The sequence below is a fragment of the Helianthus annuus genome, chromosome 12, assembly GCF_002127325.2.
Source record: "Helianthus annuus cultivar XRQ/B chromosome 12, HanXRQr2.0-SUNRISE, whole genome shotgun sequence".
NCBI classification, from domain to species: Eukaryota; Viridiplantae; Streptophyta; class Magnoliopsida; order Asterales; family Asteraceae; genus Helianthus; species Helianthus annuus.
The window spans coordinates 51,368,726-51,381,803 of NC_035444.2; the positions used below are offsets into that span (position 1 = coordinate 51,368,726).

A 13,078-nucleotide genomic window follows, 5' to 3' on the forward strand; every position below is an offset into this window, starting at 1 on the left:
GGTCGTTCGGTCATGAATAAGTTTTAGTTAAAGAATTGGTATAAGGATATTTGTTTTGCTTGTCTTTTAATATATATAAAAAAATAAAGAAAATAAAATAAAACTGATGGGTAATATAGGAATATGGGATCTTTAAATGGTTTAATTAATCGAAACTGACTTATAGTTAAATTAATATAATGAATTTATGAATATCACGTAAGTATGAAGTTCTTTATTCCCATTTATGGGATTTACACGAAAGCCTAAATAACCTTAGTAGCTAGAATCTCATTAAACTACATTTCAATCTTGTTCTAAATGATCAAATCTCTGGTGCCTCTTGATCATTATGGGTTTGAAATGAGATCGGTCAATCAACTCACAAGTTCAAGTCCAAAGACGATCAAGACTCGCGAAGTTGGCATTATCATCGAAGAAAGTTAAATTCTCGTAAGTGTTTTGTGGTTGTAGCGGTGGTGATAGTGGTAGCGACGGTAGTTTTTCCATTTGCATACGGATTAGAGTTAAAATATTGGAATGTCGGCATTGCAAGTTGACCATCTCGGCTTGTGCCTTGGCTAACTCTGCTTGAAGCTCATTAACTTGTTTTTGAAGCTGGCAAATTGTACCCGCACAACCATAAACAGGATCCCTTAGTCTTGCATTCGCTTCATACACCATACTGCTAACAGCATCTGCTCTACGAGACTCCGGAAGTTCCTATAATTAAAGATGTTACTTTTTTCAAACAAAAATCAATGCCATATTAATTTAAACAAAAAGAGTATTGTTACTCTTTTAGTTATTTATTCCAATTAGTGTAATAAGTTATTTTATAAAGGGTACAAGTGTAAAATCATTATAAGTTGAATAACTTTTATAAAAAGAAGTTATTTCTTGTGAAACACATTTATTTGTTGTCTAAAAAAAAGCTATAAAAGCTAGGTTACATCTTTAAATTTTTATTTATAAAGTTATTATGAGTAACTTAACATATTTTAATTTTAAATAAATAATATAAATCTTCATATACATGTCATGCATTTCTTTAGGTCTACTATATACATGTCATTGACTATATATCTAATCCCACTTTGTTTTCAAACCGCTGTTTAAAAGGTTAGGGTTTACGTCATAGCCCTCTTACTTTAAAACTGTCGATTCATTGAGCGACGGTTTGAAAATTAGGAGTTTGAAAGAAATTGTACCTGTAACAATTTTATAATGTTGCTAGCTCCAAACACTCTATGTGCAATGGTGAACTTGTGGGGGTCAGTTGGTGGAAAGTATGGTGCCAACATGCAGTTCTCGATACACCGTCGCCGGAGGATCTTGCAGGCGGCACAGGGGCTGAGCACCACCGGGTGTCGCGGAGGAGGAACTAGAACACTGGTGGGGCTGAGCTGAGACACTGATGAAGAATGTGAGTGAGAGAAATCAGATTCTTCTGTGGGTGTGGAAATGGTTATAGGGGTGGCAACAACAGCAGTCTTCCGGCAACTTTCCATGTTTTTTTTGTAGAGAGAGAAGATGTAGAGAGAGAGTAGGGTTTATGGGATATTAATTCGAGGTGGCTATAATTTTGGCAAAAGAGGAAGTGAGAATATATACAAGGTGGTGATGACGTCATCGGACGTTCATTGGATGCTTAGGTAACGTCAGCTGGCTTCCAAGGGTTATACCTTGTTGCTATGGTGTTGAAAGTCAACAAGCAGGGCCCCACCTGATGAAAAACTAAGTGAACGGTTGTCGAATCTAGTTACAATTTCACACCTTTTTGCATCAAAATTATATATATATATATATGAGTGTATGAAATGGCTAAATGGGTAGTAGTGTTTATGGTTTTACTAGTGGTATCTAGTGTGAATTCGAAACTTTCACGGGTAGAATCGAGGTTTTGATGTGGTGGATCATGGATTTGGTCTTTAGATGCAGTTTTGGACCACTACAAAAACAAGGCGTTTAAAAATAGGTTGTTCATCAGACGTAGTTAAAACTTAAAAGCAATGTTTTAAAAACCGGTTTTTAAATCATACCGGGATGGCTTTAAAAATGGTTCGATCGGTAGAACCAGGTTGTACCGGGTGGTTCAACCGGATGAACTAGTTAACTCTATAATTTCATAGAGATATATACGTACATAATTATATTGACATAACTTATCAGTTTTAATTTTTTTTCACTAACATAATAAATTATAATATAACTATTATCATGTCCTCTTTCTTTTTCAAGTTTTAAAATACAATTTTTCACATAACATTGCTTTACCCACACACACACACACACATACATACATACATATGGAGAGAGAGAGAGAGAGATACATCGAATTGCTTCAAGTCTTTCACCTTTTGACCCACTTGTGGATCTATTTACTTTCAGATTGTTTTACTGAAATAAGTAAAACTACCGATGAAGATGGAACTGGAAGCATGATGAAGATGGAGTGATGAGCCGATGAAGATGGAGCTAAATCTTGTGGATGAAGTGATGAGCCGTAAGTGATGATGGTTTTGAATGTCAATCGATGGTATATGTATCTGATGAAACTCTAGAATACTAAAAACCCAAACCAAAATAACCACGGGCTGGTACCGGTATTATGGTTCAAACCGGTATACCGGATTTTACCGCCGGTACGAATCTTATGTGGTTTTACTTATTTACCAGGGTGTTTCGTACCGGATTTACATCTGGAACCGGTAATACCGGTATAACCGGCCGGTATTTACCGGTTTTTAAAACACTGGTTAAAAGAAATCCCATAAAAAATCATTACAACCGTGTATTAAAAAGAGGCATTAAAAAATTAGGTGAAACATAAAAGCTTAATACACAATCATAGACATAAAAACACCAACAATAAATTGTAAATACAAAAAATGAAAGAAAATCAAACAAACCTTTCAGTAGTGAAGCATCGTCCTTCCTCTTACCAACAATACCCATCGGCTCCATCTTTGACTATGCAAATTCAACTAAAAAACAGGGGCGGACTTACGCACACCTGGGGGTGGGCCGCCACACCCCTTCAAAAAAAATTAGTGTTAATTTTCCGGTAAAATCTCAACCGCACCTCTTGGAATTTTTCACCCGCCCCTCTTAGAAAAGCAAAACATTTTTTTTTAATTTATAAAAAAGAATTTGTAATAAACATTGATTTTTAATAAAATCTAACCTAAACACTGACTTTTATAAAATATAACATCATTTATAAGTTTGTGACCCACTCATTAAAAAAATTAGACCAACCCAAGCCCACTTAACCCAATCCAACAAAATTTGAACTATAAGAAAATAACTCAACCCAAAGCGCCCCTTCCTGTTCTTTTTATCCCTCTCTCTCTCGTGACCTCGACTACATTTGCGATCCTCATCCCCAGTGACACAACAGCCAACAGCAACCATCCAACTCCCATTTTTTGCTGGAAATCGCAAATATCCGGCCACCAAACTCACCGGAATCCAAACAATACAAGGTACCTTCAACAATTACTAAGGCTTGGAAAGTAAAATTAAAAAATATGAAGCGATGAACTTATGGAGTGATTCATATGTTTATTACTTTAGTGTTGTTTAATAAACTTAAGGATGATTTATATGTGATAGGAGCCATGAGTAGGGAAGTTATGCTGCGATTTCTCAAGAGGAAAGGAGTTGAATCATCTTCCGAATTTGTTGATGTGGATACTCCTCCTTCATGTCCTCATGATTGCAAGCCGATTGTATCAACGAGATGATATTAGAAGGGCGTACCAACTAAGAGGACTATATCAACCAACGGTATTAAATTCCCACAATCAACATTTCAAGGTAAAGAGTTAGAAAATTTAAGGAAGAATGGTATGACAAAAAGGATTATAAGGGATTGTTAGAGTATACTTTAAAATCAGATCGTGTGTTTTGATTATGTTGCTACTTGTTTAAGGACGAATTTAGAGATCACAGAGACACATTTGTTTCGAACGGGTATAACAATTAGAAAAAAGTACATGAGGTACTTAAAAAACATGTTGGCCTAGTTAATAACGCCCACAACAAATGTTTCGAAATGTGTGCCAATTTACTAAATGAAAATCAAGCGGTACACACAAAATGGGGCAAAAGGACCCCTAAGGAGAAACATGATTACAAACTTAGATTAAGTGCTTCTACTATGCTTGGAAAAAGGTTGTTGAATGGCGGATTGGCGTTTCATGGTTACGATGAATCAAAAGATTCATTAAATAAAGAATATTTCTTAGAGCTTCTGAAACTAATGGGTGAAATGAATGAAGAGCTTGGTAAGGTTGTCTTAGAGAATGCATCTGCGAATAACCAAATGACAAATCTTAAAATTCAAGCGGACATTAAATATTGTTATGCTCAAGAAGTACTTAAACAAATTTAGAAGATCTTGGTGATAATGTTTTTTCAATATTAGTTGATGAATCATGTGACGTATTCCAAAAACAACAAATGGCGGTTGTTATTTGTTATGTTGATAAAGTTGGGATTGTTAAGGAGCGTTTTATTATGCTTGTTCATGTCAAAGAGACAAGCACATTAACACTCAAATCATCTATTGATGATATATTGGCACGTTATGGGTTGAGTTTAAAAAGGATTAGAGGCCAAGATTATGACGGGACAAGTAACATGTCGGGCGAGTTTAATGACTCTTATTTCTATATTCATTGTTTTGCACACCAACTTCAACTAGTTGTTGAGGCGGTTGCTCATAAACACACACCTATTTGGAATGTATTTGAAACGATAACATGTTTAACAAATGTCGTTTGTGCATCTTCCAAATGACAAGATATGCTTCGTGAAAGCCAAAGAAGACAATTGGAAAAAATGGAAGACACGCTTTATACCGGAAGTGGGTTGAATCAAGAAATGACACTTTCAAGGCCTAGAGATACACGTTGGAATTCCCACTACAAAACCCTTTCCCGTTTCAATACTTCATATCCAAACATTATGGAAGTTCTTGGATGGCTAGTAGAAACGGGTCAAAGTCTTCCTTGTAGTAGATAACCGGTTGGACTTTAAGAGGATATGAAAAAATATGACTTTGTATTTTACATACACTGGATGGAGCATATTCTAAACATCACACATACATTGTCCTGATGTCTTCAAAGAAAAGTGCAAGATTTGATGAATGCGGTTAAGTTGGTTTCTTTCACCAAAATCCAACTTGAAAAGTTAAGGTTAGAAGGTTTTTTATGATTTCTTTGAGAAGGTTAAATCTTTTTGTGACATGTATGAACTTGAGGTGAAAATTTTGGATAATGAATATATTAACCCAAGGTGGCCAAGAAGAAAGACGAACATCATAAATCGGCATTATTACGAGTGTGCTTGTTTCAATGCGGTTCTAGATTTGCAAATTCAAGAATTTGGGAACCGTTGTAACGAGGTAACATCGGAACTACTTGTTTATATGAATTGTTCGAGTCTGTGTGATAATTTTAGTGCGTTTGACATTCCAAATATAAAAAAACTAACCGAGAAGTATCCATATGATTTTGATGAAGCCGAAAAACGAAGGCTTCCAGATCAACTTGAAAACTACATTAATTATTTTGTGAAACAGGATAAATAATTTGCCAACTTGGATGGTTTGTCAAGTCTTGTAAGGTTAATGGTTTCAACAAATATTCACATATCATTTACATTTACATTGGTGTATCGTTTATTGAAGCTTGTTCTCGTATTACCCGCTGCAACCGCAAACGTTGAAAGATGTTTTTCGGCAATGAAAAACGTGAAGACCGACTTACGTAATCGGATTAGTGATGAGAATTTAAGTGATAGTTGTATATGTAATATAGAGAAAGACTTGCTCAGGAAAGTAGCTCTAAATGATGTTTTAGATAGATTTCAAAAAATAAAAACCCGTAAGGCGACATTTTAAATATATTTGTAATGATGTTTGACGTGCTTTTTATGATTATATAAATTTAACTTCATGTTCTTTTATTTTACATAACTTGACCCGACCTGACCCGACCCGAACCGACCTGATCCAGCCCGATATGAACCGATTTTTTTATATACCTAGAGGCCTAAAATCTTTAAAAATATTTTGCACCTCATGAAAAATTTCATGAGTCCGCCACTTCTAAAAAAACACATGTAATCATCATATCTAAATCAAATTTCAACAAAATCACATATCTAAACCATCACACTGTTCAAAAAAAAACTATAGATCTAAACTATGGCGAAATATTAGAGATCTGGAAATTAGAGATATAAAAACATTGAATGTGTTCTAATTAGTTGATGGGTCATTGCCTGAGTGTGTTTTTGGTATGGTGAGTATGAAGCAGTTGAATGTGGCTCATATGTTTTTAAGTGGAAGGATATCATACTATGTTTGTTAGGTTGCCGATGGTTATGTGGACACTATCATTACTCGTGAACCACCGCTTTGTTTCAAGTTGTCGGTGGTTGATGGTCAGAGGATTTCTTTGCCGACGAGGATCGGAGGCAAAAATGATGATGCATGTGAATCGAAATGTGTAAATTTATGGTTTTAGCAAAGGTTATATATTTATATTAACATATTAGATGCAACTTGTTTGAACCCATGTCAAAAAGGATAAAAATGTTCCATTATCCTCATAAGCAAATAATATATATCTATATTAACATAGTTAGATGCGGTTTTAGAGTGGACTCGCATAAACAGAGAAAAGAAACCCTTACACGTCTAATGATCAGTTTTCTACTAGAGTTTAAAAGAACGTGAAACTGATTCATGTTAGAACCTTATGTGACATTGTGTAACCACAAATAACACACTAACACATGACAATGTCCATAAGGCCAATTAGTGTAGTAGTCATCTTACATATGTCTTTAACACCCAAATGATTTACTATGCCCTTATGTGACATTGTGTAACATAAACAACTCATTAACGCATAGTAAACCCTATTAATGTGCATAAAGGTACTAGTCATCATACCCATATCTATATAACAAAAATGAATTGTTGTGACCTTATGTATCTTTATGTAACCTAAAATAGCTCACCTACGCAAATACACATACCTTTATGTAACATTTGTAATTTTGTGCTTATTTGATCATGTATTTAAATGAAACTTATCAATGAGAATCATTTTGAGGTCTTTATACATTATTATCAATTATCAATTCAAGGTCAATCATATTATGATTAGACCAATTCTTTGCATGAAAACTTATTGGTAACATATGTAACATATGTAGCATCGTTGTAAATACTTGAATTTCAATCATGTGAAACGTATGTATTAAACTTACAACATCTAAACCATTGTAAGTCCCTAATCTAGATTACTACAATATGATACCAATATGATTTTGATTGTATCGTGGAATCACACAATCAAAACTGATTCAACAATAGTAACATAGATGAAACAAAATTGTCACACCCCGATTTCCACGTGTCTCACCGGTGGGCCCGATGGGGGATTACCGTGACGATGTTGGCAACAATATAGTCAAACCACACAATTATATAAATGCACAGCGGAAGCTTAAGATAAATATTTAAACTTCAACCTCTGGTTGTAATATCAAATGTATTACAGAAGTTGAATATATCCACAGCGGATCAAAAAAATCATAAATATTGTTCATTCAGATGCAGCATCGAGTTTGCGAGACTATGTACGATGCTTAGGACGCCTATACCAGCCCATTTCGTATAGTACCTGCACTTAATCTTTTTGGGGAAAATACGTCAGTTTACATTGGTAAATACATTCAACTGACACATTTGAAAATGTTTATTTAAAATTGATTTGAATGCACAAGGCACAAACTCTTTTATAACTTGGGAAAATTATTAAAATCTTGTGAACGTTTTACATGTTCTTTTATGCGTTCAGTAGCCCGGGTCGTGCCGGGTTAAAGATTTATAGACACACCACATTGCGTAAAACCGTAGTATAAAAACCAACGGCTACGTCTTTTAATTTAATGTCGACAATATATACCGGGTGTACGCCTACACCGGGATGTCGATGGTCGTGGCCATTTCGTAAAATGATGCCAAGGATATCCGGGACAACGGTCATTAAACCCCCCAAAGGCTTTTAAGAAACAAAACTGTTTAAATGAGCCGATCATATTATTAATTAACCACCTAAGCGGTGGAAAAATATAATGCTCAATCAAGCGGTATTAATATACCGTAACCCAAGCCCATATAGGGGAAATAAGTTAAAGTATTTACCTTTGCAAGTATATTTCCTTAATTTGGATTAAATCACCGATAGCTTTTACTGGGGCTCCTAATCTGGAACGAAGGTTTTAATTAACCTCTTAGAATCCTAACGAGTCGTTATAATGGCCGTAGCCTAGACCGGTTGGTTCCGATATGTGAATATGGTTTGATCGCGTGAAAAGGCGAAAACCGAGAATGGAGTGTGATTCTGACCCAACAAGTTCAAAGACTTGTTTTATATGGGTTTATGGTTCACACTCTGGAATTTGGGGTTTAAATAATATAATTTGACCCGTATCGGCTAATTTATGAAAACTAGTTTCATAAGCCGAACCGTGCGCGCAATAGGCGAAACGGTTAACCATGAGAGTCGTACGCTTATTTCCTAAGTCAATATGCCTTAAAGAGGTTGTGGTATCAGTAGGATACCTTCCGTGATGCCCGTAACGAGTTTAAGTTAATATTATGCCCCGTAGGGGCTTTTTGGTCATTTTAAAGACTTTAAAAGGGCTTTTCGAGTTCTACAGGAAATCTGAGTTTCCCGAACAGTTTATAAAGTCTAAAATACTTTATTTATTATTTAAAATCAGTAGCAACTGGAATCGGGTCAAAAGACCTTGTAGAACTCAAGTTTTGGCCGAAAAGGGCATATTCGGTATTTACCGAACCGTAGCCATAACTGCTGGTTATGAGCAAGGTAAAATTTATTAAAAATCTTTAAAATTCCCAAAATATTATTTTAATACAGTGGGTAAAAGTTTTGGTGACGAAATCTTGGTTTAGATAGGTGTTATGCTAATTGCGCCGTTAATTACTAAAGTTTACTTTAATTGCGCTTTTTAGCATAACTCTCATTCTAGACCTCGGATTGACGTGAAACTTTAAGGACATGCTTATAATTTGATAAGCAAGGTTCTGGTCCGTTCACATGTCCGAAATATTCGTTTTATCTTTAAAATGGCGTTACGGTCAACTTTTTAGGCGATTAACGGAAATGCGTAAGAGACTCGGATAACTCATGACCCGATCACAGAGGTTTATACCATCATGTAACCTGGTCCTAAGAGAGTCCTAAGGTATATCTATACCTCACTAAAACGGGCCAGAACTGAAGTCAAAGCAAAAGTCAAACTTTTGCGACATTCGGCTCCGAACCGGGTCAATATAGCAAACGGTCGATTCAAACGAGCGCAAACAGGTTTATATACTTAATATCATGTTTTATAAGTGTCAAAACAGGTTTCATAACATATACATTACAGATTATGTACAAAACGGCAAAATAGCTTTCTGTTGACTTTTTAAGTGCGCGTTTGACTCGATATTTGACATAGTTAGAGTGGTGATCAGAGGGAACCCTTTTAGGGGTTTATTACCCACATAAATACCAACTCATAACTATCTTTGATTCGTCGTAATACTGAACCATCACTAATTTATTGTAAAGTCAAACCGTAGTTACGACGGTTTGGTTTTTTTTAGCTATTTACTAAGGAAATGTGAAACCACAAAGGGTTAGATCACTTACAAAAGCTTGAGACTTGTCTGTAGAGCAAAGAAGAAGACTTGGATGCTCTTGAAATGATCAGATAGAAGTGTTTTGAGTTGTGATGAACTTATGGACATAACCTTGCTATTTATAGCCAATGTCATGGTCCAAGATCATCACACAAGGGTCTACAAGTGCCCTTGGATGAATGGCAGGTGTCTTGGAGGATTATGGGTCGAGTAGGGGGTACCCATGCCTCATTTATTGGTTCTTGGTCGTTCATAATGCTCAAAAGGCAAGATGTTACAACTTTCTGCATCTGGGCGTCCCACGCGGCCCGCATGGAAGTTCCATGCCATTTTAATGCGGGTCGCCTAAGATTTGAATATCAGGCGTGTAAAAGAGAAGGCTCGCGGCCCGCCTCAACTTAACCATAACCATCACGCGGGTCGCGAGAGGCCTGGTTTCCAGAAATTTTAAATCTTTTGAAATGATTACGAAATCCTGGTAATTAATAACGAAATCCTTCGTAATGATTTACCTGACCTTTCGGGTTTGAAGGGGTAACTTTGCGGTTTGGCCCTTGGTTAATTACAACTAAGGACCTCGTGTTATTTACCCGCGTTGTTAAGTCCCCGGTTAGTTTATTAATTTATTCAGAAAGCCTTCACTTTCATTATTGACGCTTTTAACCCTTCTCCTACGAATTCGATCGTAACTTTCTCGTTTCATAACGAAACTTCGCGAAATTTATATATTATATTTTAGTGAGTGTATAATACCGTTACAAAGCCTTGGGAACGTTAAAGGGTCACTCAGAGGTATAATTAAACATGTTGACACAGTTAACCCCTGTAGCTTGTAATCTCTCACTTTCTTTCGTGTTTCGCTTTCGTACGATCTATGATACATTCGTTTGAAGGTTCAAGCATTTATTTAGGGTTACTATACAGTATATTTACCCTTGTTGACATTTATAACCCTCGAATTTACATACTTTCAAGGTTTGTCAAAATTAGTCCTTTATTAAATACAAATGCCACGTGTAATCAAATGACACGTGTTAACACATTATTGGACGCAAAAATTCGAGGTGTTACATCCTCACCCCCTTAAAATAAATCTCGACCCGAGATTTACTCAAATAAATAGGGGTACTTTTCTTTCATAGTAGCTTCGACTTCCCACGTATATTCAGGACCTCTACGAGCATCCCATTTAACTTTCACAATCGGTACGTGCTTTCTGCGAAGCTTCTTTACCTGTCGATCCTCAATCGACAAAGGTTTTTCTATGAACTTTAAGCTCTCATCTATATGCACATCTGTATGCGGAATCACCAATGATTCATCGGCGAAGCACTTCTTGAGATTGCAGATGTGGAACACATTATGAATTCCATTGAGCTCTTCAGGCAAATTCAATTTATAGGCAACTGATCCGACACGTTCAATGACCTCAAAAGGTCCTATGTACCTCGGACTCAGCTTACCTTTCTTGCCGAAACGCATCACCCCCTTCCAATGTGATACTTTAAGCAACACCTTTTCACCTACATCAAAGTGAAGATCCTTTCGTTTTGGATCGGCGTAGCTTTTCTGCCTATCGCGGGCAGCCTTGAGACGTTCCCGGATCTGGACAATCTTGTCCGTTGTCTGGAAAACAATCTCTGGTCCTGATAATTGGACCTCTCCTACTTCCGCCCAACAAACAGGCGATCTACATTTCCTACCGTATAATGCCTCGAAAGGCGCAGCCTTTATGCTGGTGTGGTAGCTATTATTGTAGGAGAATTCGATTAGGGGTAGGTTCTTATCCCAGTTACCACCTAAATCGATCGCACATGCACGAAGCATGTCTTCTAGCGTTTGGATAGTACGCTCACTTTGACCGTCCGTCTGTGGATGGTAAGCCATACTAAAGTTTAAACGCGTGCCCAAAGATTGCTGGAAACTCTTCCAGAAATGAGACGTGTACCTGGTATCCCTATCGGAGATAATAGTCACAGGTATGCCGTGTAAGGCTACAATCTTATCAACATAAAGTTGGGCTAACATATCGGAGCTATACGTCTCCTTGATGGGTAGAAAATGAGCTGATTTAGTCAGCCTATCGACTATGACCCATATTGTATCGTTTCCTTTCCTGGTTTTGGGTAACTTGGTTATGAAATCCATAGTTACACATTCCCACTTCCACTCGGGAAGTTCAGGCTGTTGTAGCAAGCCGGACGGCTTTTGGTGCTCGGCTTTGACTTGAGCGCAAGTCAAGCACTTTGCTACGTGGGCGGCCACAGACTTTTTCAAGCCTATCCACCAATAATTTGCCTTTAAATCTTGATACATCTTGTCAGCACCAGGATGGACTGAGTATTTGGAACTATGGGCTTCCTGGAGGATAACATCTCGTAGTCCTCCATAAATTGGAACCCATATACGTCCGTTCAATCTAAGGATTCCATCCTTGCTAAGAGTCAACTGCTCCTCAGTTACTCCTAACTTTTCATTAGGATAATTAGCTTCCAACACAGCCTCTCGCTGTGCAGCTAATATCCTCTCAATCAAATTGTTCTTGACTTCAATGCTCTTGGCATTGATTCGAATAGGTTTTACCCTTTCTTTCCTGCTCAAGGCATCAGCGACTACATTCGCCTTGCCGGGATGGTACCTGATCTCGCAATCATAGTCATTCAAGTTTTCCATCCAACGGCGCTGCCTCATGTTCAACTCTTTCTGGTTGAACAGGTGCTGGAGGCTTTTGTGATCAGAATAAATCACAAATTTAATACCATAAAGGTAATGCCTCCATAATTTTAGTGCAAATACAACGGCACCCAACTCCAAGTCGTGGGTGGTGTAATTCTTTTCATGCACCTTTAATTGTCTTGAAGCATAGGCAATCACCTTGCCCTTCTGCATAAGCACACACCCCATGCCTGTGTGTGATGCATCGCAGTACACTACGAATTCATCAGTGCCTTCCGGTAATGTCAACACAGGTGCGTTGCTTAGCTTTTGCTTCAGTATTTTGAAGGACTCTTGCTGCTTTGGTCCCCAAATAAACTTTTCTTTCTTCTTGGTTAGGGAAGTCAAGGGCGCAGCAATCCTCGAAAAATTTTCAATAAACCTCCGGTAGTATCCTGCTAATCCTAGGAAACTACAAATTTCGGTAGGCGTCTTTGGCTCTTGCCAGTTCATGACCGCCTCTACCTTAGCGGGATCCACTTGGATACCACGCTCACTCACAACGTGACCTAAAAACTGAACCTCTCGTAGCCAGAATTCACATTTCGAGAATTTGGCGTAGAGTTTCTCACGCTGTAGTAATTCGAGAATGCAACGGAGGTGCTTCTCGTGGTCAGCTTGGTTTTTGGAATATATAAGGAT

General features: G+C 37.2%; 2 protein-coding genes across 2 annotated transcripts; one reads left to right on the forward strand and one right to left on the reverse strand.

The window, feature by feature from the left end:
* Positions 1 to 201: 201 nt before the first annotated feature.
* On the reverse strand, positions 202 to 1,551 carry LOC110896705 (LOB domain-containing protein 1). The gene is made up of 2 exons (XM_022143887.2): positions 1,191 to 1,551; positions 202 to 702 (listed from the first exon to the last, which is right to left on the reverse strand). The coding sequence occupies exons 1-2, from the start codon at positions 1,488 to 1,490 to the stop codon at positions 370 to 372; spliced, it is 633 nt and encodes a 210-aa protein (XP_021999579.1). The 5' UTR covers positions 1,491 to 1,551; the 3' UTR covers positions 202 to 369.
* A 2,488-nt stretch (positions 1,552 to 4,039) lies between these two features.
* On the forward strand, positions 4,040 to 5,581 carry LOC110892872 (zinc finger MYM-type protein 1-like). The gene is made up of 3 exons (XM_022140010.1): positions 4,040 to 4,271; positions 4,412 to 4,731; positions 5,219 to 5,581. Exons 1-3 carry the CDS (start codon positions 4,040 to 4,042, stop codon positions 5,579 to 5,581), a joined length of 915 nt encoding a protein of 304 aa, XP_021995702.1.
* Positions 5,582 to 13,078: the final 7,497 nt, after the last annotated feature.